The sequence below is a fragment of the Vipera berus genome (assembly GCF_964194415.1).
Source record: "Vipera berus genome assembly, chromosome: 2".
NCBI classification, from domain to species: domain Eukaryota; kingdom Metazoa; phylum Chordata; class Lepidosauria; order Squamata; family Viperidae; genus Vipera; species Vipera berus.
The window spans coordinates 100586001-100609297 of NC_138203.1; the positions used below are offsets into that span (position 1 = coordinate 100586001).

General features: G+C 41.5%; 1 protein-coding gene across 1 annotated transcript in view; it reads right to left on the minus strand.

Moving 5' to 3' along the window:
- Positions 1-23297, minus strand: part of LOC308663167 (stimulated by retinoic acid gene 6 protein-like) — a 48435-nt gene that overhangs the window by 9786 nt on the left and 15352 nt on the right. The window contains exons 2-9 of the mRNA XM_081319390.1: positions 22563-22635; positions 21561-21661; positions 17231-17351; positions 16191-16236; positions 15014-15139; positions 11442-11512; positions 8537-8648; positions 2540-2681 (exon numbers count right to left, since the gene is read on the minus strand). Coding sequence (XP_081175516.1) covers positions 2540-2681; positions 8537-8648; positions 11442-11512; positions 15014-15139; positions 16191-16236; positions 17231-17351; positions 21561-21603 — 661 coding nt within the window. The 5' untranslated portion in view covers positions 21604-21661; positions 22563-22635. The remainder of the gene's footprint in view (positions 1-2539; positions 2682-8536; positions 8649-11441; positions 11513-15013; positions 15140-16190; positions 16237-17230; positions 17352-21560; positions 21662-22562; positions 22636-23297) is intronic.

Here is a 23297-nt window from a genome sequence, read left to right on the forward strand (position 1 = left end):
TTCGTTATCCAGTTGTAGATGTTCATCAATCCTAATGTTTAGGGTAGATCTAAGTAACATTCTGAACAATTCTAACTAGTCAGATGTGGTTTGCCAGCTAATGGAATAGATCTGGGCACATTCGAATCCAAGTCCACATTCACTGGTGCCTGTGCACCAGCTGCCATCTCTCTGTCCAATCTATCTCATCTGATTGCAGTGTGGGGAATAAGACAAAAGGAGGGAACACTATTCCTTAAAGAATGACAGAATATTAATCTAACAAATATAAATAATGTAAATGCTGTTGTAAATGTTTTTTATGTCTTCTTATTTGTCTAAACCAGGGATCTCCAAACTTGGCAACTTTAAGTTTAACAGCATGGGTGGCTGCGGAATTCTGGGAGTTGAAGTCCCCAAGTCTTAAAGTTGGCCAGGTTTGGTGACTCCTGGTCTACACTACAACATAAATGTGACTTTCTAGACCTGAAAACTCCCTAATCAATCTCCTGAATAAAGAAAGGCCTGAATAATCAGAAGAAAAGATGTCTTGGATCAGTCCCATGGCTATCAGTCCACATTCTGTATCCCAGAGAAGTCGATCAACACATTCCAGAAACAAGCATCGACAAGAGTTCTTCACCCACTGTGATTTCCTAGGAGTTGATGCAAAAAAAAGGTCTATTCTAACTCCCTTATCATTTCTGTTGCCTTTATTTGCTGTTCTGCTGATGCAATCATTTCTTAATATCTTACTCATACTAGAAATGCCAAACAAACACCATAATCTTTTAGGGAGTGCAAAGAATGAAACCTGCTAAGAGAAAAAAGCCTCCTGATCAGCTAGAGCAGGGGTAGGCAACCTTGGCTCTTTTATGACTCATGGACTTCAACTCCCAGAGTTGAAGTCCCATGAGTCATAAAAGAGCCAAGGTTGCCTACCCCTGAGCTAGAGGTTACAGCTCATTTTCAGGTCAATGCTACAGCCATAAGGTTTGAAAGGCAATTATAATCTGCTCCCAGGACTGCATCCACATAGGGCTATCTAAAAAAGAAAATATAAGAGGATCTATTACAGAACTGTCAAACTCACAATGTCATGTGACGTCGCGCAACGTATCGGGACAGTTTTGCCATTGCTGGCAATGGGGTGGGCGCGGCTTCCACATGACGCATCCGGCCCGCAGGCCGGCAGTTTGACACCCCTGATCTATTACCTCAACAACCAAAGAAATCTGATGAAAATAGTTCTGCTGAACATTTGAGAGATTTTTGCTAGTCATCTTGCAAGTACAAAAGGAAGCCAGCTGCACCTAAACAGCAGAAATTTCTGGCACCAGTAATTACCTCACACTATGCTATATTTTCCTACGTTCATTCCACAATTTTTTAAATATAATTGTCATACATCTTAAAATACTGTATATACATTTTAATTATTCCGATACCATGAATATTGAAAAAAGAATACGTCCTCTTCCAGCTACATATACATACATACATACATACATACATACATACATACATACATACATACCTTCCAGCTGGAAAATGCTCATGCCGTAGGAAATCTGGATGGGAAAACTTTAGGAAAGAAATTTATTTATATTTCTTTCTCTCCTAGAAATTTATCTTATATTTGGGGGAGCTGTCTATGAACTTATTTATTTGTATGACATTCACATTTTACACACACACACACACACACACACACACAGAGAGAGAGAGAGAGAGAGAGAGAGAGAGAGAGAGAGAGAGAGAGAGAGAGAGAGAGAGAAATAATGATAGTGTAATATAGTCTACCGAACCATAATTGAAGCCTCTGGGAAGGAGGGCCAATGGAGAATGTAACATCTCCTGAGAAGTCAATGGATGACAGCCACTTTTCTACTCTACTGAAGAAATAGTGGCCTTCTCCTTTGACCTTATTCGGCTTAGTAAACCATGCTCGGTTCCAATAAGGAAGATGATTCTGCACAAAGAAGTTTGTTCAATTTCAATTTTAGAGACTTGAGGTTCCAGCCCTTCAAAAGGGGCATTTCCCAACCTAGTTGCTCCTCCTCCCATTGAGGAAAGAAAGAATGGATGTACAAGAGATGTTGGCTGTTTTTGTTTTTTTCTTCAAGCATTATCAGGTTTTTGTTTAGGGACTACATTATTATTTTTATTTATTTATTTATTTTAATCCCATTTATATCCCGCCCTTCTCCGAAGACTCAGGGCGGCTTACAAGCTTAGCAGTAGCCTTCATTCTATGTATATGCCTGCTTATTAGGGCTTTCACACACACACCCCAAGCGGCATTATTACAAAGTCAGCTTAATTGCCCCCAACAATCTGGGTCCTCATTTTACCTACCTCGGAAGGATGGAAGGCTGAGTCAACCTTGAGCCTGGTGGGATGCGAACCTGCACTAATTGCAGGCAGCTGGTGTTACTTAAGGAGGCATTAGCCCACTGCTCCACCAAGGAGCAGGTTTGAGGTTTGTCATTCTCTTTTTCAATACACTATACCACTCATGGGAAAGTAATGTTATATTCACAAAGTATTATGCCTTTACCTTCTATGACACGAATAAACTCTTCAAAGTCTTGGATCCATGATTCATTTTCCAAATCTGTAATATTTTCTTTAAAGAACACAAGCACGCCTTTGAGTATGTTCAAAAACAAATTGCTCACAATATATTCTGTCACAATAAACTGAAAGAGAAATGAAAGATACTGATGGATAAAGTCTGAAGTGGAAATTATAGGATGATATGATATGATATGATATGATATGATATGATATGATATGATATGATATGATATGGTATGATATGATGATAATATAATATAATATAATAATATTATAATATAATAATATTATATAATATAATATAATATAATATAATATAATATAATATAATATAATATAATATAATATAATATAATATAATATAATATAATATAATATAATATAATATTATAATATAATATAATATAATATAATATAATATAATATAATATAATATAATATAATATAATATAATATAATATAATATAATATAATATAATCTCAGTGGGTTAGGACGCTGAGCTTGTTGATCAGAAGGTCGGCAGTTTAGCGGGTCGAATCCCGAGTGCCGCATAACAGAGTGAGTGCCTGTTACTCGTCCCAGCTTCTGCCAACCTAGCAGTTCGAAAGCACGTAAAAATACAAGTAGAAAAATAGGGACCACTACGGTGGGAAGGTAAAAGCGTTCTGTGGGCCTTTGGCGTCTAGTCATGCCGGCCACATGACCACGGAGATGTCCTCGGACAAGCGCTGGCTCTTCAGCTTTGAAACGGAGATGAGCACCGGCCCCTAGAGTTGGAACCGACTAGCATGCATGTGCGGGGGAACCTTTACCTTTTACCTTTATAAGATAATAATAGATACCTTTAGGGATTCCCATTAGGTCAGAATCTATTCTCAATTGACCTGTAGACCTTCACACCTACAGTAATTTAAGTTGGGGGAGATCTGTTAGCTAAAACCCTCAATAAGAATAGCTCCCTTCTCTTAAGGTTAAATAGCAAGGGAGGAATTTCCTGGAGTCTTTTTATATTTTCTCCCAGAAAAACAGATTTGCTATAGGCAAAGAAAGAAATAGATCTAACCTCTCCTCCACCCCATATTTCCCAGATCAGAGGAAGGGATCCAACCCATGCAGACTTCTAAAAGTATTGAGTAACTTGACAGAGTGTCATTAGTCTTGATTTTATTTTGTATGTGCTCGGGGCAAATCATGCAAAATTAGCTTCTTCTCTGGATTCATCATCTTAGTCATCAACTTAGATGGAATTTCCTTTGTTGATTAAGAGAAAATGTTCCTTTGTTCATACTTCCCTTCTTGGAGTCTAATCCTTTCTTCAACTCTAACGCTGATTTTTATTTGCTGTTAACATACCCTAAACACTAGTTTACAAAGATATTTTTGGTGCCAATTTTTTGTACATGTCATGAGACCTCCTATGTCTCTCTAGATAGGCTCATTCTGCCCTTGTGGTCCACAACTAGCAGAAGGGGAAGACTGCCGGAACGCTGCCATTCCAAGAGGAGGGGGAAGTGTTACTTGGGGACTGAAGATGTTTCTTCTGTCAGTTTGATGTATCTGCATGGGGAGGGGGAAATGGTTGGGCTCTTTTCCGGCTAACTCCTGTGTGTTACCAAGGCCATGGTGCCAGAGAATGACTTCTTATCACCTTTTTGGCTCGAAGTTCCCACAACAACTTCACACCAATGGATTGGTTCTTGATGGACTGGGCAATGGGGTAGGGTTTGAACAGTGGGAAATTAGCTTAATGTTTCACACAGGAACTTCAGATTCTGCCTGACATCTCTGCAATCACTTTCTCTCAGTAAAACTTCCTTTTGAAATAATACTTGTTTCAAGAGTTATGCTTTCCTGAGAAGATAGCTTAGGCAGAATCTGCAAAGTGGTCAACCTGGAAAGGCACCTGCCCTAGCGTGGGACTATGCAATGTCTAACCAAGGCAGCGACCAAAAGGAAACCGAATGCTGGGGAGAAGCCTCTGCTAAGGCTGATCCCAGCATGAACTCCACCAGATGGACAGAGGACACTGCCAGCCTAAATGACTCATCTAAACCGAGATGGTCCATAGGTATGGGGAAGAGAAATGATTGGGGAGAATGAAAGGAATCACCCTTACACAAGGCAGCCGCTATAAAGGATGGAGAGAGAAGTTGGAGGCGATGGATGACAAGGGCAAGGAAATGAACCCGACCATGCCGACCTCTTCATGAGGCAGGCAATGCTGGAGGTATTTGATGGAGGTATTTCAGAACATGAAGGCACAAGAGGCCTTAGCCCATATAACGGGGACAGCAGCCAGCAGGACTGATGAGGGTGACAGAGTGCATAATGGGGGCAAGCGACACAATGGCAGGAGCAGCAGCAGCACCAATGGTGTCTCCAGAAAGGGACACCAGGGGAGTGAACGCACCAAGAGTTGGCAATGGTGGGGCTCACCAATGGGACCGAAAAGCACCTGCTCGGGCATGAAGTTTGATGGAGACCCACAGCAGCTTGGGTTCTTTCTAGCCCACATCCTTATGTACATGAAGGAGTACAGCCATGACATCCCTACTGAGGGAGCCAGGGTCAGGGTTATCACCCTAGCACTAGAGGGAACCTCAGCCAGATGAATGGTGACCCTCCACAAGGCAAACACTCTGGAGCTGGAGAATTTCAATCAGTTTATGACAGCCCTGAGATGGTGACTCAAGGACTCCCTTGCCAATTGAAAAGCCCATAATCGCATAAATATAGTGCGACAGGGACGTTGCCCAGTAGCCGAATATACCAAGGAGTTTTGAGATCTGGCATGCCACCTTGATTGGCCGGAAGACATCCTTGTAAGCTGTTTCAAAGGTGGGCCAAACAACAACCTGTACAATGCTTGCATCGCAAGAAGGCCCCCAGTACGCCTCCATGATTGGTGCGTACTGGCTGAAGAAGCAAAGATTGAGCAAGCCCGAAATAAGTGCTGCTCCAGCAAACTCTGGAAAAGGTCACCCCAGACAGGAAGGGAGAAGCAGCCAGACCCCAGTTCCAACATGTGTGTTCCACTGCCTGTTTCAAATGCAGGAAGGAAGGCCACCAAGCAGCCAAATGCAAAACAAAGACCCCAGTAAAGAAGGGAGACCAGGCACCAGGTAGGAACCAGCAAAGCTGCATCCCGTCATGAAGGAGGCAGCTCTGAAAAGCATGGAGGTTGTGGCATTCACCCCCTCACCCAAATGGAGGGGGAGAACTCCAACCCCAGCAGAGCACCCTGAAGACAGATTTCCATAGACTTTATTGTAGAACTTCCCAAAATTGTGGGAAACACTGTAATCTGGGATGTAACTGACCTGTTCTCCAAGCAAGTCCACTTTTTTCCCTGCCGAAAGATTCCCACGGCCAAGGGGTTAGCAAAAATGTTCTTGCAACATGTGTACCGCCTACCTGGAGCATGACAACGCATTATCTCCAATAGAGGGGTCCAATTCACATCAAAATTTTGGAGAGCCTTTTTGGGCCTGTTGGGTACTGACCAAGGAGTCAGTTCTAGTCATCATCCACAAACAAATTAGGGGACAGAATGAACGAACTCAGTTCTAGAGCAATATCTTCACTGCTTCATCAACTACCAGCAGGACAACTGGACTGACCTCCTGCCTTTTGCCAAAGTAGAACACAACAACACTGTACACACCAGCACAAGGTTCACACCTTTCTGAGTAGCAAAAGGCCAAGATTTCAACCCAATGTCTACATTGCCAATTAAGGACCCAGCCATCCGTTCTTTAAAAAATACCTGGCCAGTGGTGCGCAAAGTCCTTGCTGAAGCTAGGGCAATTTACAAAGCTCAAGCCGACAAAAAGAGTGTGGAACTTAAATCATTCCACACTAGGGACCGCTTGTACCTGTCTACAAGTTTCCTTCAGTCCCTACAGCCTTCAAAAAAGTTCAGGCCAAAATTTGTAGGGCCTTTTCCCATAAAGTAAATCATCAACCCAGTCACAGTAGAATTGGAGTTGCCTAAGTTATTGAGGAAAGTCCACCCATTTTTCACTGCAGTCTATTAAAATTGGAGGTTATTTCAGCTTTAAGGCCAACACCTTCTCCGATACCTAAACCTCTTATGGTGGAAAGGGAACAAAACTTTGGGATCAGGGAAATCCTCAATTCATGAACACATAGGAGAGCCACCCAGTACTTGGTAGCATGGAAACATCTCCCTGGGGCTCAAAATGAATGGGTACAGAAGAAATGTATTAAAGCCCCTAGACCAGTGGTTCCCAACCTTTTCTATATCCCACACCCCTAGAACGCTTCTGATATATTCTCACACCCCTTACAAAAGTAATACCTGCTTATACATATATACTATAGTTTTGAAACGTATAAACCCAGGTTTTCACACCCCCTGGAATATCGTCTCACATCCCCAGGGGGTGCAAGCACCCCTGGGTGGAAACCCCTGCCCTAAACTAATTAAACGTTTCCATGGCTGCTATCTGGATAAACCTAAATAAAAGTGTATCGTTTTCTCTTGTTCCCTCTTTATTATTTTCTCCAGGTGGAACTCTTCTCTTTTTTAGGAGGGCAGCATGTCAGATCCCTGCCGGAACGCTGCCATTCCAAGGGGAGGGGGAAGTGTTACTTGGGGATGAAGATGTTTCTATATTGTTTCTTCTGTCGCTTTGATGTATCTGTATGAGAATTGGAGAAGGGGAATGGGCCATCGGGGCATCTGGTTAGCCTCCCTTCAAGCTAAGTCCTGCATGTTACCAAGGCCGCAGCACAGAGAACAATTTGTTATCACCTTTTCAGCTCGAAGTTCCCACAACTTCATGCCAGCAGATTGGTTCCTGATGGATTGGGACAAGGGGGTAGGGTTCGAACAATGGGAAAATAGCTTAATGTTTTGCACGGGAACTTCAGATTCCATCTGACTTCTCTGCAATCACTTTTTCTCAGTAAAAGTTCCTTTTGAAATAATGCTTGTTTCAAGAGTCATGCTTTCCTGTGGCAGGAACTTACAAACACATTTTTTCCCTTTGCCCTGTTTCTATAACCTGACAAGGAAAGGAAAAGATGTGGCAACACAAGCTAATTGAGGAACATAATTATTACATCTCCCCAGACTATCCTGGTTGGTTGGTGGGTAGGCAGAATATTTATATGGGAATTGCTTCTGTGCTACTTCAAGTACAGTAAATAACATGGCTTTGTTATGTTCACATAGCTTACAAGATACAATATTAAGATACAATATAGTTTGTGTCTTAACTATTACATAAAGCCAACTAATTGTGATTATCAAATACAATAAGTATTGTTATTCAGCAAAGCATGTTTAAAACAAATGTTGCTTGGCTTGATGAACTTAATCTGCAACAAATAGCATGGCACATGACTACTACAATCCTAGATTAAAGCTACAGTATATGAGAATTAGTCCAGAAATTAATTTCTAATTGATCTTTCCTTTAATAAAAAATGTTCTGGGAGTTAATCCACTTGCCTTCAAATTATTCACATATATACAGGCTATTTTAAAATCTAATTGGTGAGAGGTAATTAAATTGCATGTGAGTGTGTCTAAAATACATGTTTCAAAGAGGACATGAAGGTGATGAGGGCCTTCCCCCCTAAACCTCTGGCCCCGTGAGCTGTTGGTATACAGTCCCAATGTATTTTCCCAGAATCAGTTAAGCCCTTGGGTCAAAATAGGTACAATTCATATGAATAACATATAGCTTCACTTGAGAAGAAAAAGAGGAAAGACAATACTGAAGTATTCTCACAGGCCCATCAACCTGGGATAAATTAAATATTAGAATTGAGCTCAGAATGAAAAATGTAGCATGCACTACAACTTAAGCTTCAATAATCAACACCTTTTCTTTGGACTACAATAACATCTGATCCCCAGAACGCTTTCAGTTCAAAGATGATTTGATCTGACCAAAAGCAGCAGTGACTTCCTTGTTAAAAGCATCATGCATGGACTTTCCTTACCATGTAAAGACATAGGAACATAACAACAATTGTGCTGATTATTCTGCTGGGAAATTTAAAGTAGGGGTCCCATTGATATAACTTTCTCTTAATCCAGTTTTTCTGGGGATGCCTGTTGATAGATAATAATATAAGGGGGTTAAGTAACAACAACAAAAAAATCAGGTCATTCTCCAAAACGCATGGGATAGAACAGGGGTGTCATTGAGGGCTGCATCAGCATAGTGGTTGCTCTTGGGGGGCTGAGTGGGTGTGGCCAGAGTGGGCATGGCCTACTGGGTGGGCGTGGCTGGAGTGGGTGTGGCCTACTGGGTGGGCATAGCCAGCTCTACATTGCTCGCGTCAAGGGTGCCTATGGGTGCCTGGGCAGGAGTGGGACAGATCTGAGGGTCTCTGGCAGAAGGAGATGGGACCGTGGCAAGTCCCAAGGCATGGTCCACTGGAAAAGCCTCACTGTTCCTCTCAGGTCATGCAGGTGGGGGGGGGGGCTGGACAGTGGTGCAGAGGTCAAATGGCCAGCCCAGCCCTCAAGCACCCGTGGCACTAAGCCCAGCCCCACTTCCCCAAGGGGGTGCCCAGCTGCTGTGCTTGCTCTGCTTAGCCAAGTCCCTCATGATGGGTACGAGGGCAAAGTCAAGAGGGAGGCCCTGTCCCTCTCCATGTGAGGAGACCTGGCTTTGTATCCAAAGCTTCCTTAGCAATAGGATGGGAGACCCCCCAGGATAGGCCAGGAGGAGGGGTCAAGGGGATGGTGAAAGGGCAGCAGGGCAGGACTAAGGCAGAACTTCCCTCAGACCCTCCCTCCCTCTCCTTCCTTCCTAAGAACAGAGTGGTAGGAAAATATTTGAGATGAGGGAGGGAGAGAAACAGGCAAGAAACGCAGCTGGGGAAATGTCAACCTTCATGAGGAATGAAGAAATGCACCATTGCCTGGAAGTGGCCAGCACATGGCCCTCACCTACTTCACATATCCGGCTTGATGGGCTCTGGGCGAGGGGATGCCATGAGCAGCGTAAGAGTCGAAATTACCTGCACAATGCTGCCCAGCCCCCAGCCTGCCCAGTTTTGGCTCTCCTCACAATGCCAAGAGGCTGAGCAAGGCGGTGCAAATCCAAAGAGAAGAGTGATACCGCCCAACCCCAACCTGCCCAGTTTCGGCAGGCAGTGGAGCACTCTCCTCACAGCACCGAGAGGCTGAGCAAGGTGGCGCAAAGCTCAATGCTGCCCGGCCACCAGCCTGCCTGGTTTCAGCAGGCAGCAGGGCGCCCTCTCACAGCGCTGAGAGGCTGAGCCAGGCAGTGCAAATCCAAAGAGAAGCATGATGCCGCTCAGCCACCAACCTGCCCAGTTTCGGCAGGCAGCAGGGTGCTCTCCTCACAGCGCTGAGAGGCTGAGCCGGGTGGCACAAATCTGAAGAGAAGCGCAATGCTGCCCAGCCCCTAGCCTGCCTGAAGTAGGCAGGGCCATGTGCTGACCACTTCCAGGCGATGATGCATTTCTTCATTCCTCACAAAGGGCAATACCTCCCCAGTGTGCACCCAGGGGGCAGTGCCAATGCAGCAGGGGCCACTCCCTCACTGTTTCCAGATGGCCTTGTGGAGCTAAGACTGAATGTATTTCAGCATAGATGACCACCACAAAATTGTACCTTGGCTCCTGGCCAGCCTGGGCTGGGGCCAAGGCAGTGGGGGCCGTTCCCTCACTGTTTTCAGGATGCCTTCGTGGGCCACATGAAACCACTTCACGGGCCGGATCCGGGCCTTGTATTTGACATGTCTGGGATAGAAGAAAGCCCATTTCCTTTCTTTCTCTAAATTTGAAACCCTCAAAAATTTGCCTATTTCTATGAACAAAACCCTTATTGTGAGGGCCTTTATCTCTCTATGTGGCTGAACTGTAGATAGCAATAGCAATAGGACTTAGACTTATATACCGCTTCACAGTGCTTTACAGCCCTCTCTAAGCGATTTACAGAGTCAGCGTATTGCCTTGAACAATCTGGGTCCTCATTTTACCGACCTCGGAAGGATGGAAGGCTGAGTCACCCTTGAGCCGGAAAGGATTGAACCCTTGGCAGTGCACTCTAACCACTGCACCACCACGGCTCTGGTGAGATTATGAGAAAATATGAATGATAACAAAAACAGTGACGGATTATGGGTGATCAATGCTCTTTTTCCCCCAAAAAACTGCTTTTGCACAGTGTCTCCGTTTGTGAACTTTCCTGCCAGCTTCCCACAAGCAAAGTCAATGAAGGAGCTGGTAGGGAAGACTCCCAGCAAAAGCCACCTAGCCCCCCTTACTTGTTGCTGATCTAATTCTGGTGGATTTGGGACTCAGGTTTAACAACCTGCAATCCTCATTTAATGATGGCAATGGGGAGTGCTGGGATTGTTGTTGCTAAGAGATGCAATCACATGATATCATGCTTTACAACCACATGACATAGGGATGAAAATTCCAGTCCCAATTACTGTCATTAATTGAGGACTACCTATAAACAGCATTGTCAAAATATTTCTCTGTTCATCAAAATGTCACCAAGAATCAAAGCATCCGGACAACATGTCACTTTGTCGGCAAGATATTATGGGTTTTGCTGAGGATCCCAAGGGTTCAAAGGTTAACATATTTATTCCAGGGTAAGCTTTTCAGCAGTACAGTCCATATTCTTCCATGCATACATGTATCTGATGGCTATATTCAATCAAACCATGGTTAAGTCATGGTTAACCATTAGGGATCCATGAGATTCCAGATGCTTTTCAGCTAATCTTATCACTTTACGGAATATGAACCTAGCTATTCCTCTGTTGACAGAAGGATTTTGCACGGGGAAAAAAAGAAAAAAGAATTATCAGAATATGTCAAAGAAATATGCTTCCAAGGACAAAAGGATTCTCACCTAAGCACAGGCTTTCTCAGCAACTGCTGGACATATTGCGACTGGTGTTCTTCCATAAAAGAATCTTTCTCCTGTATTGTAAACAAAGTGTCTTTACAAACCAGGAATTACAAACCTAGCACACGTGCATGTGTGTGTGTATTTTTAGGGACTGAAAAAAACAAATTGGACACATAATATTAACCCAGGTTTATTTCTGCTACTGCATATGACTGACAAGGAACATGTTTAGACCACTGCAAATAATGCAACATGCACATCAAGTGATTTAATACACTTCTTCTCCTTTTAACTGAGACCTCAGGAAAGTGTCATGGGAACAGACTTTAAAACAAAAGCCAAGATGGCAGCAATGGAAATCAAGAACAGAATGAGTAGAGATTTTTTTTAAAGAACCTACAGGCTTATGGATGTGATTATATTATCGAATAAAAACATTGAAATGGATAATACTGGATTATAACTGTGGGCGGCCTTGTAATAACTGGTGTCTCCTCTTTTCTTCAGAGTGCTTTGCTATCATCTGCTATCATCTGTGTCATGCTTTTCTGTTCAGGGCATTGTTGAAAGAAAGCAGGTGAACATTTTGGATACCCCTGCAAAATACTATAGTATAAATAACACATACTGGCCTTATTTCAATGTCTCCAATTGTACAAGAGCAGGCACATTTTCCCAGGGAAGCCTTAAGAGTATCTTCCTTGCAGTAATGCCAAAGAGAGGTTATTACACATAATCTAGTCCAGAAGAAAGCTTTCCTTAGTTTGGGAAATGTTGAGAGGTAATTGGTCATTCCCCAGGAACCCTTTGCCCTATTTGTCTAAACTGTTTACTTTAATCTGAATTTTTATATCATTTACAAGTAGTCCTTCTTCACAACTACTTATTTAGCAACTGTTCAGAATTATGACAACACTGAACAAATGAGACGATTGGTCCTCAAAGTTGCGACCATCGCAACATACTGACAGTTATGTGATCGCAATTCAGATGCTTGGCAACCAGCTCTCAACATGCACTGCAACATCCTATGGTCACATGACTGCCCTTCGCAACCTTCACTGTTGTCTTTCAAAAGCAAAACCCATGGAGGTGCTAGCTGGAAGTCACAAATGGCAATTTTCAGTCCCAATTACTGTCATTGGGGACTGCTTGTAGTTTACGTAGGACTGTATGTTGGACATGTTTGCGTCTCAACAATCCAATGTACTCTGATGGTAATCCTATTGTTCTTAGTGTTTGATGAGATTGTTCCAGCTTAGCTGGCAGTCATCAGCCGTTATTAATGGGAGTAGGCTCAAGGAGAAGAACTGGAGTTTTAACCACTAATTTAACATTAACCTAACTTCAATTTTGGGCATCCCGATTTCTAACCAAAGAAGGGCATTGGCAGGATGCAGCAAGAAGAAGGTCTGCCTCAGGATAGTTTTTCTCAGCACAGAGCCTCAACGTTCAGAGTAGTGTTATAACTTGGAACAATTTCAAAGTAATAGGAATTAATTAATCTGCCTGAGGAATTAGAAAAGGATTCATTTCACAAGAGATTAGCTGACCAGGCAACACTCTTGAGTGCAAAATGTGCACAGAGTGTAGGAGATGACCAGGCCGAGCCCAAGGGAGGGAGGGGTCAAACGCATCATCAGTCTCAAGTCCCTTCATGCCCACAATAGCGCTAAGTCTAGCACACCCTGAATTCCATTGACTCTTATCTACCACCAATTTGCTTTGACTGTTAGTAATTCAGATTATTTTGTAGAGAGCTTAAGCTTGTAATAAGCTTGTATATTCATTTAACTGCCCAGACTCCTTTTTTCCTGTGCTTGACATGGATCGAGTTAACCACAAGGCTATTACAGAATTTCTTGACACATGCTTGTTATAAAATATATCTATATAAATATAAAATATAAGTCAACACAAGCATTATTCCCTTGATTATTCTAGCTATTTCTTTATTCCTACAATTTGCATAGGTACAGTGATGCTTGTGATGTAAGCGTAGGATAAAAAAGCATAGAGCTATTATTGTTTAGAGATAATTAAAGTATAATTGTTTATAAGATTGAGATTGTTTTATATTTCAGCAGCACAACGGCAAAACTTTGCCCCTGCTTTTAACTACCTGCTACTGAAACACATTCTCTTGAAATGTAACCACAAACACTAAAATGTTTTCTTTAAAACTATTCAAGTTTTGCACTCGTGTGAGAAGCGCCAAGGCACTTCCAGACTGAAAGGATTAGCCAGTGGCATCACCATTGACCTGGAGACGCCCAGTTTAGGGCTGTGTTCATAACCTCAGCAGGAGCTGGAGTGAAAGACAAAAATTCAGTTCTGCCAAGAGCAACATTGGGGTCTCTACTGTGGGCTTGCTAACCTCCTACCCAGCGTTCCAACCATTTGAGCCACCGAGATTAATGTTGATCCTTATCTGCTACATGATTGCTTATAGCTTACAGCTAATGGCCTATAATATAAAGCTTATAATATTGAAAAAGATTTATTTTTATTTATTTATATCCTGCCTTTATTATTTTTATAAAAACTAAAGGGGTGAACATGCCTAATACTCCTTTCTCATCCTAATTTCCCTATAGCAACAACACTCTGAAAGTGCCTGGCTCAGACACCTAGCCAGCTTTCATGCCTAAAACAGATCATGAAGTCACAGTCTCTTAGTTTCTAGCCCGATGCTTTAACCACTAGACCAGATTGGCTGTTTGATATATTAAAAAAGCACTAATTTCACGGTCATTTTTTTCTGTTTCACCTCCTTTAATAAAGAATGGTTTACGGGTTTTGCAAATCTGAAAATCATGTGAAAGATATAACCAAGATGGACTTTCCAATTATCCTTAGGGTAGGTTATATTATCTGCAGCAGTGTTTCCCAAGCTTGGCAACATTAAGATATGTGGACTTCAACTCCCAGAATTTCCCAGTCAGCATGACAAACACTGATCTATAAGGCTGGGGAAATGGTCAAGAATTGGGGAGTATGGTTAAAACTTAGAAGACATGATGATACCTGATTATGTAAGTCAGCTATTAAATCTTCCAAAAATGTGAACACTTTTGACCAAATTTGAAATGTTACCATTTCCATCATTAAAATACTGATTTTAGACAGAGGAATGTTTAATTATTTTAATTTTAGTTATCTTAATCACAACTAGTAATTAACCACAACTCTACTTCTCTACGCACTTAATAAACCCAAATAAAGCCAGAAAGCCATAACATTCATTAAAAATGGTGAAACTATCAGATAGCTAAACTTGTGGCAGGTGAAGTATAATCTCCATTTCCAAAGTCTTGTAGAAGCAACCATCTTTTAATTGCTTTTAAATGGCCAAAATAGTGAGTAGGAAAGGGATATAATTACCAGACATGTTCTTATTTCTTAAATCAGTGAGTCTGATTTAATATTCACAATTATTTTGCAAACGTTTTTCTAGGTTTGTCTTTAGTATTCAATTGCCTTTAAAGAACTTTCATTTCATTGGAGTACAATCAAATAATCCAAATGAAATTATTAAAAGAGAGGACTTCAGTGCTAGTATAAATACTCACATCTTGGCTGCGTAGAGATGAAATTCTCACTGCGTTCACAAAATTAAAAAGAAAACGTCCTAGCAGAAGGAACAGGAACAGCAAGGATGGCAACTTCAGAATCATGCCACTGAACTTTCCCACAACCTATGCATGGAAAGCAGAATTACCAGCTATGTTGCAGATGATCCACTCTTCTTCCTTCCCTATATAAGTTCAATTTAATTTATGCAATAAATTAATTGTGAATGCTGAAGCTTGTCATGAGGTTCAGACCAGAAATCTTGGGTCTTAGGGAAAGGCTGCTGTTCATCGGTAAAGGCCTAGTTTGTTCCAGTCTTGTGGTCTAATGGGAAAGATCCTGCCAGTCAGCATAAATAATAGCAAGCTGATGGACCAATGATCTATCTTTATGTAAACTCAGCTATGGAGAACAAATTTACAAATGGAAGGGTATACAGCAGCTTTGTCAAATCTGGGAACCTCAAGATTTGTTAGATTAAAAACTCCAATCTCTCTCCGCCAGCATAAGAGAAGACATGCTACTAATAGATATTGGAAATTATAAACCACCTCATGTAGATTCAAAGTTGGATCCAGGGAAGGCAAGGATAGGTAAATGCATAGTTGTACACATTTCAGAACTCATTAATACTTTAGTACTAGCCACTGAGGACTAGGCCAGTGAGCGAGCAGGGGCCACAACATGGCAGTGACAACTTGACTAGGCTGCCTTGCTGCGGTCCCATCATCTGGGACAGGGCGGGTGGGGGGCTGCCCAGTGCATCCGATGAGCCGGATCACATGCCTCCCCCCCACACACACATGCCTCTGCCTCCACCTGGCACTTAAAAGTGCCGGCCCAATGGCCCCAGCACTTGAATCCACCTGCACTGTGCGGGCCAATGAACAGCCAAGGGGCCAACAAACTGCAGCTGCTGCCAGGCACTGCCAGCCTCCATGCGCACACCACTTCCTGTGCACACACCCAGGCGGAGTGCCTGGCCAGGCTGGGGTGGGCCAAGGCTGAAGCAGCAGGAGCTGGCCCCTCACCATCTCCAGGGCGGCCCAGTGGGCCAGATCTAAACCCATCATGGGCCGGATGTGGCCCGTGGGCCTTGAATTTGACATGTCTGCCTTAAGTGAACCTGCAATCACCATATTAAAACAGTAATAATTGTCAAATATAAATACTTACTTCATCAGAAGGGCACTCTATAAGGTATAAGATCATGATAACTGTCCTGAAAAATACATGGAGTTATTAGTTTCCTAAATTGGCGGTAGAAGCTATAGAATACATACATGCATATTTGTACTACTTGTTAAGCCAAACTTTTGATGCATCGTATACTCCTCACTTTCACAGTTTGTTTGATTTCTATGTTATTGATGAAATTTGACTGGAAAAATTCAGGTATTAACAGCTAATACAATTAGAAAGTTCTTTTTGGAAAAGGTTATTCTTGCATGAATGCAGATCTTCATTGGCAATAGAAAGTTCTAATATTAAAGGCTATCTTTACCCCTTCCTTGAGAGGCACAATGGCTCAGTGGCTTAAAAGATACGAGAGAAGGTCTATACCCTGGCTGTTCAAGTCCTAGCACCGCATGATGGAATAAGCTCCCATCATTTGCCTCAGCTCCTGCCAATCTACAGTAGCAGTTTGGGAACATGTAAATACTTCAGTAACAGGGTAACAGGGCAGTCTGATCCTCAGGTTTCAGGGCAGAGAAAGTAAAATGTAGAACTGGAGGTACTGATAGTATCTAAAATAAATTAAGGATTTTAGCTTTATAGCAAACAAGAAATGAGAATATTTGTTCCATCTATAATTCCAATTATTTTGCTGATATCAAAGAAAACTTATACATCTTTAGGTATGTAATGACTATAAACTCAGAACAACTCTGGAGCTCACATCAAATTCTGAGATTCAGAATTGTTTATTTCAAGGTTTCCTTTCTCTGATTGGTAAATTTTAGAAATTTAGTTAGATTTTTTTTAAAAAAACTAGCCTATGCGCTAATATCTCTGCTTCACAGTTTATTGTGGTTATTTCTGGAAGTTACGATCTGGAAGAATGTCCACAGTTCTACTCACTTGAAAAGTCATTTCTAGATAATATTTTTAGTATAAAATCACTTTATTATAATTTCCCGTTATATCAAGAATTGATTCCCACTTCTGCTCTGAGACTCACTCTTATTCATGAGTCTTGTTAAAATTCTGCTTACCAAGTTGCCGTGTAAAGAAATCCCAAGACCGCTCCTACAACTTTATATTTTGTTAAAAGACAGACAAAGAAAGGGTATGAGGAGAGGCCCACTTCAAAAGCCACGACGATGACCCAAAACACTGCAGAAGAAAGGACATAAATATATCTTTATTCTATTGTTGAGCAGTGAATGATTGAGAAACTTCTTTATGATAGCCACTGACCAACCAATATGGAATTACAAAGAGCAGGGAGTTAACAACAGTAATAAGACAACATGTACTAATATTAGCTCTTTAAACTTTTTGCTGAATTTTATAGACCACAAAACCATTTTTGCATCATTTAAAGAAACTGATGGATTTTTGTCAGAAAATAAATATCTCAAACAAAAGAAATCCCAGTGCACTTTGAGAATTTTATTAATAGGGTTATGAGGTAAAAGTGGGTATTTTTGTAACACTGATAACACAAAACATTGTGGTTTCAAGGCTCCAGAGCCTGAAGGATAATATCTAGCCATTTAAGGAATATTCCTAAATCTCCTCCCCATGAGCAGTAAGAGGGGAGTGTTAAGACAAGTTAACAGTAAGGCTTTTAAGAAATTTGGAGGTGTAAATTGACATAGATATTAGGCTGGTCTTAGGTGTAAAGGTTGATGATTTGTGTACATTTCTCTAGCGGGAGGAGACTGTTATATTTGGCTTTCTGTAGCTAATATCCAACACCTTTACTTGGCATTCTCCAATCTCATCCTCAAGAGCAATCATCACCATTCCATTTCTGATGGAGTGATCTTTTCCACTTTGAACTGAAGTTTACAATTAATCAGACCAGATCCACCAAATAAAAGAATAAGCTTAACCTATAAGTAAACATTTTTAACCAGATAATGTTCTCCAGTAACTCCGGCTTTCTGAACAAGTACCATGTTTGCTGCAGTCAGCAACTTGAAAAATATGACATAGAAATCTGTATCACGGGCTGTCTAAAATGGCAATGTTAGTTATATGGTTCCAACTGGACATGAGCTTTTAGCTACAAATAACTTTGATGTTGCAGGTATAAACTACGCACCTCTCATGAAATGAAAGGATTTTTCAGTTGAGGCTGAGCTTAATGTATTTTGAGTTACATAATCCAAATGAGCACACCATTTTCTCATTGTCTGAAAAACCACTTGAAATATTCAAAAGTTTTAACTTATTCTTTTATATGGCCATCTACCTGACATGTTTCATGCTTTGGGAACATTTAAAAATTGGAAAAAAATTATCTTGAGGGCTGTAAATAATTGAATATTTCTCACTATTATCCATCTGTATCTCCTGGTGGTATTTTTTAAAGAATTTCTTGAATGTTTGGATATTTCTCAATTTTTCCTTTCTGTTTTCTTTCTTTTTAATAATTTCTTGCCCTATCTAGAGCTCTGTTGCACTTGAAAACTTGCACACTATTTTGTGACATGGGGAGTCCTAATAACCTTTCCAGCTTCCTGTGGAGTGATCATCTAGACTTATTTGATGGTGATCTGGTAACGTGAGAGATTCATAAACATGTGCAATGGACAAGTAGCATTTAGATCCATATAATACACCAAACCATAATACAGTTTAGCTATGGCTTAATGTGATGCATAAATCCAGCCAGGATACCTTTAAGCCACAGCTTAACATTATAGGTGAACTAGCTCAGTTGGTTACTTCAGGAAAGCATGGTTAAAAACATTAGCGCTACATAATTGCATATAGTGTTGTTGGCATTTCCCTATCATGAACCCTCCAACCCAGGAGTGTCAAACTCAATTTCACTGAGGGCCGCATCAGCATTGCGGTTGCCCTCAGGGGGGTGGGTGGGGGTGGCCAGGGTGGGCGTGGCCTACTGGGTGGGCGTGGCTAGAGTGTGTATGGCCTGCTGGGTGGGCGTGGCATCAAGGGTGCCTATGGGGGCCTGGGCAGGAGTGGGACAGATCTGAGGGTCTCTGGCAAAAGGAGGGTCTCTGGGCCAGGGCCAAGGCAGTGGGGGCCATTCCCTCACTGTTTCCAGGATGGCTTCGCGGGCCACATGAAACCACTTTGCGGGCCAGATCCAGCCCCCGGGCCTTGTGTTTGACATGTCTGCTCTAACCCATTCCAATTGTAAGTTATTTGCTTATACCTAAGGCTTGACAATAGGGACATGGTGGCTCAGTGGGTTAGGACGCTGAGCTTGTCGATCAGAAGGTCGGCAGTTTGGCGGGTCGAATCCCGAGTGCCGCGTAGCAGAGTGAGCACCTGTTACTCGTCCCAGCTTCTGCCAACCTAGCAGTTCGAAAGCACGTAAAAATGCAAGTAGAAAAATAGGGACCACTATGGTGGGAAGGTAACAGCGTTCCGTGCGCCTTTGGCATCTAGTCATGCCGGCCACATGACCACGGAGATGTCCTTGGACAAGCGCTGGCTCTTCGGCTTTGAAACGGAGATGAGCACTGGCCCCTAGAGTCGGAAACAACTAGCACGCATGTGCGGGGGAACCTTTACCTTTTTAAAAGGCTTGACATCTTGCAAATGTTAGGATATTATCTTCAGTTCCAAATAAGAATGCATGCTCCTAGAAACAGATATTTACTGTCATGGTGTTACAAGGAGAGGGGGCTTTAAAAGGCTATGTTTTTATACTGGGAAGGCCTTGCTTATTCTTACCATCTCTAATGCTGATGTTGATGCTATTTACCACTGCCTTCATAACCTCTCCACTTGAAGATCATGTTTGGCTCTAAAGTCCTGATTAAACTAATTGTCTGGAATCCAGATAACCTTAGATTAAAAAGTAGCTAAACAGAAAAATTGGAAAATACAAAGGAAAAACACAGAGTTCCTCTACTGCTCTTTTATCACTTGTTAATCGTGAGTTTTACCTTTAGCCCAGTTAGGAAATCCCACTGGAAAGTACTGATTCTCAAAAAGAAACATGACTTTGTCAGCAGTAGCGCCAAATGCAAATCCCAACGACCATCGATTACTGATTGAGCTGTCAGTATCCATTGGGCTGTAAAATAATGAAAAAAATTCTTAGGACATTGAGACCCTTTCCAAACTATAGAATTATAATAACAGTTTTCAGTCAATCTTGAACTAGCAGATAATTAAAAAGGTAAAGGTAAAGGTTCCCCTGTACATGCGTGCTAGTTGTTTCCAACTCTAGGGGTCGGTGCTCATCTCTGTTTCAAAGCCGAAGAGCCAGCGCTTGTCCGAGGACGTCTCCGTGGTCATGTGGACGGCATGACTGGACGCCAAAGGCGCATGGAACGCTGTTACCTTCCCACCGTAGTGGTCCCTATTTTTCTACTTGCATTTTTACGTGCTTTCGAACTGCTAGATGGGCAGAAGCTGGGACGAGTAACAGGCGCTCACTCTGTTACGCAGCACTCGGGATTCGACCTGCCAAACTGCCGACCTTCTGATCGACAAGCTCAGCGTCCTAACCCACTGAGCCACCGCGTCCCTCTAGATAATTACACTCTAGATAATTACTCTAGATAATTACACTCTAGATAATTACACTGGTATAAAATTACTAATCCAAATAAAGAATATTTGTAGCTCAGAATTGAAATGAGGGGTCCTTGGTGCTCTCTGGGCTTGGTTGTGGGGGTTTTTTGCAGATGTTTCATTACCCAAACTAGGTAACAACATCTGCAATAACCAAGCTCAGAGAGCACCAAGGAGATTGAAATACATACTAATCCTTTATCTGAGCTCCATTGTTTCTGTCCCCAGTTATTGCCTTCATTCCAAGTTGAAGGAAGTCAAAGCTTAATACTTTCTGCGCAACTCCAAGCTCTTCTTGAATGGCATCGGTATAAGGAAGAAAAGTGTACTTAAAACATTTGTACAGCAATAAAAAGTGGAGTTCATCTTACATCTGAAATGGTGATAAGGCAATATCACAGAAAAAAAAGTGTTTCTAACACTTGTTTGTGCTGTAGATGGGTGCAAGCAATGTGTACTATGGCCCTTCAGATGTGCTAAATTATCACAGTGATGGCTTCCCATCTGGCTAGGGTTGATATGAGTCAGACCAAAATTGAGGTCATAATTGCCTTAGATAGAAAGTGTTTTTCCTTTACCTGCTTTGGAGAGCATATGCTAAATAAATAAATTACCTGCTTTGGAATAATTAAAACTGTTTTTCATCACAAAATAAAAATATGCAGAAGGTATTTGTCTGAATGACTTCATTTTTTATGTCAAGGGCCTAAAGGACAGTTTAGGCAATTGCAGTTTCTACTTCCAAAAGGCTACAAGTCCCCAAATGTGTGTGTCACAGACTGCTACTCAGGAATGGCCAGCAAGTATTGTGCAACTCACAGCAGTAACCCACAACGCTTTGGACATTTGGAATATTTGTCATCAAACCAGAATCTTTTTGTTCTCTTTTCAAGACAGGCCAGGATCAAAATGATGACAACCTGTAGGAACAGGAAAAAAAAGTGTGATTAATATTATGAAGAACTGTCATGAACCCTAATAAAGGCATCAATAAATCTTTAATATATAAAGTATTAAGGTACCCAACAATTCAGAGCTGGATACATGTTTTCCCAGCCAATGCAAATCAAAACTAGGTCAGAATTTTGAGCGAGCATTCATCCTTCAAATCTCCTCCCAGATCCACTCAGTAGAATAAGTATTATGTTGCCTAGTGCCTTGGATAGATACAGAATGAAGGGCTTTGATAAGTCAGTCATCATTTCTCCCCTGCATCTGCTGTAAAGTGGGAGAGTTCTGCTTTTCACATTTGTAAACACAAACACCCACATGTTCCTTTGTAAGTTTGTTCTTGGGCCAGTAAAGCATGTAGATAAATGCAAGTTTTGCCCTGTCCCAAATGCAGCCATCCTTAATCCAATACTTACATATGTGAGAGTCAGTTTGGTATAGTGGTTAAGGCACCAGGCTAGAAAGTAGGAGACCATGAGTTTAAGTCCTGCCTTAGCCATGAAAGCCAGCTGGTTGACCTTGGGCCAGTTCCTCTCTCTCAGCCCAACCCTCCTTACAGGATTGTCATTGTGGGGAAAATAGGAGGAGGAAGGATTGGATATCTTTGCCACCTTGAGTTATTTGTAAAAATAACAAAGGTGGGATACAAATTAATAAATAGACATAGATATTCATTAAATAACAGATCCCCTCATCTACAGTTAAATCTTTTTTGCTGAGAATAATGGGAACTGCATCTGGATGGTGCATCCAGAGTCTGCCAGTTTTGGAAATGCATCTAAATGGGCTTCCTACGATGTATCTAAGGATGCATTCATCAGTCAGGAGAGTGCAAGCAGTCAGTGGTTGTCAGATTATTGGTCTACTTACTGATGGAATAAGTGAATAATGTAGAAAATCATCCGGTTCAATTGAACTTTTACAAGTATCATTAACAGTGCTCCTGTTAAAGAAAGAAATACGAACGTATGTTTCATTTTCAAAACTACAAACCGCCATTCATACAACACAAGCAATCCCAGATTTTAATTTACAATTTTATTTTATTTTTATTTTTACTTTATTTACATGAAGCAGATATATAGTGACAATAATATTAAAGAACAAAAGCATAAGAACTATTCAGTCGCTGAACAAAGGGCATGCAACCTCCATTAATTCAAGGACTGAAACAGGCTTCATGTCAAGGACCATATTCCCCAAACGACCAGAACCAGAGCCCACTCAAGAGTATTTGAAAGGATGAACAGATCCAAATAGATTAAAATACAGTACCATTTTGGTTCCTAACACTCCAAAATAAAATGCAAAAAAGGGGGAAAGAGGGTTCCACTATAATTTTCACATGATTTTTTTTTTCTTCAAACCTTGGGAAATCGAAATGTGATAATGCCACTGGAAAGAGCTAAAGAAAAGAAAAATAGTTGGCTTCTCATATTGTGCCAAGTTTTGTATTTATTTTTACTGTGGTTCATTAAAAAGCCACATGCAATGCTAAGCCATAAATCGTGATTTCCAAACACTGTGGTTGAAATCATATTTCAACATCTCATTTCATAGCTAAGCTGTAAAACCTGACATTAATTTATGAAGCAAGCACCATTT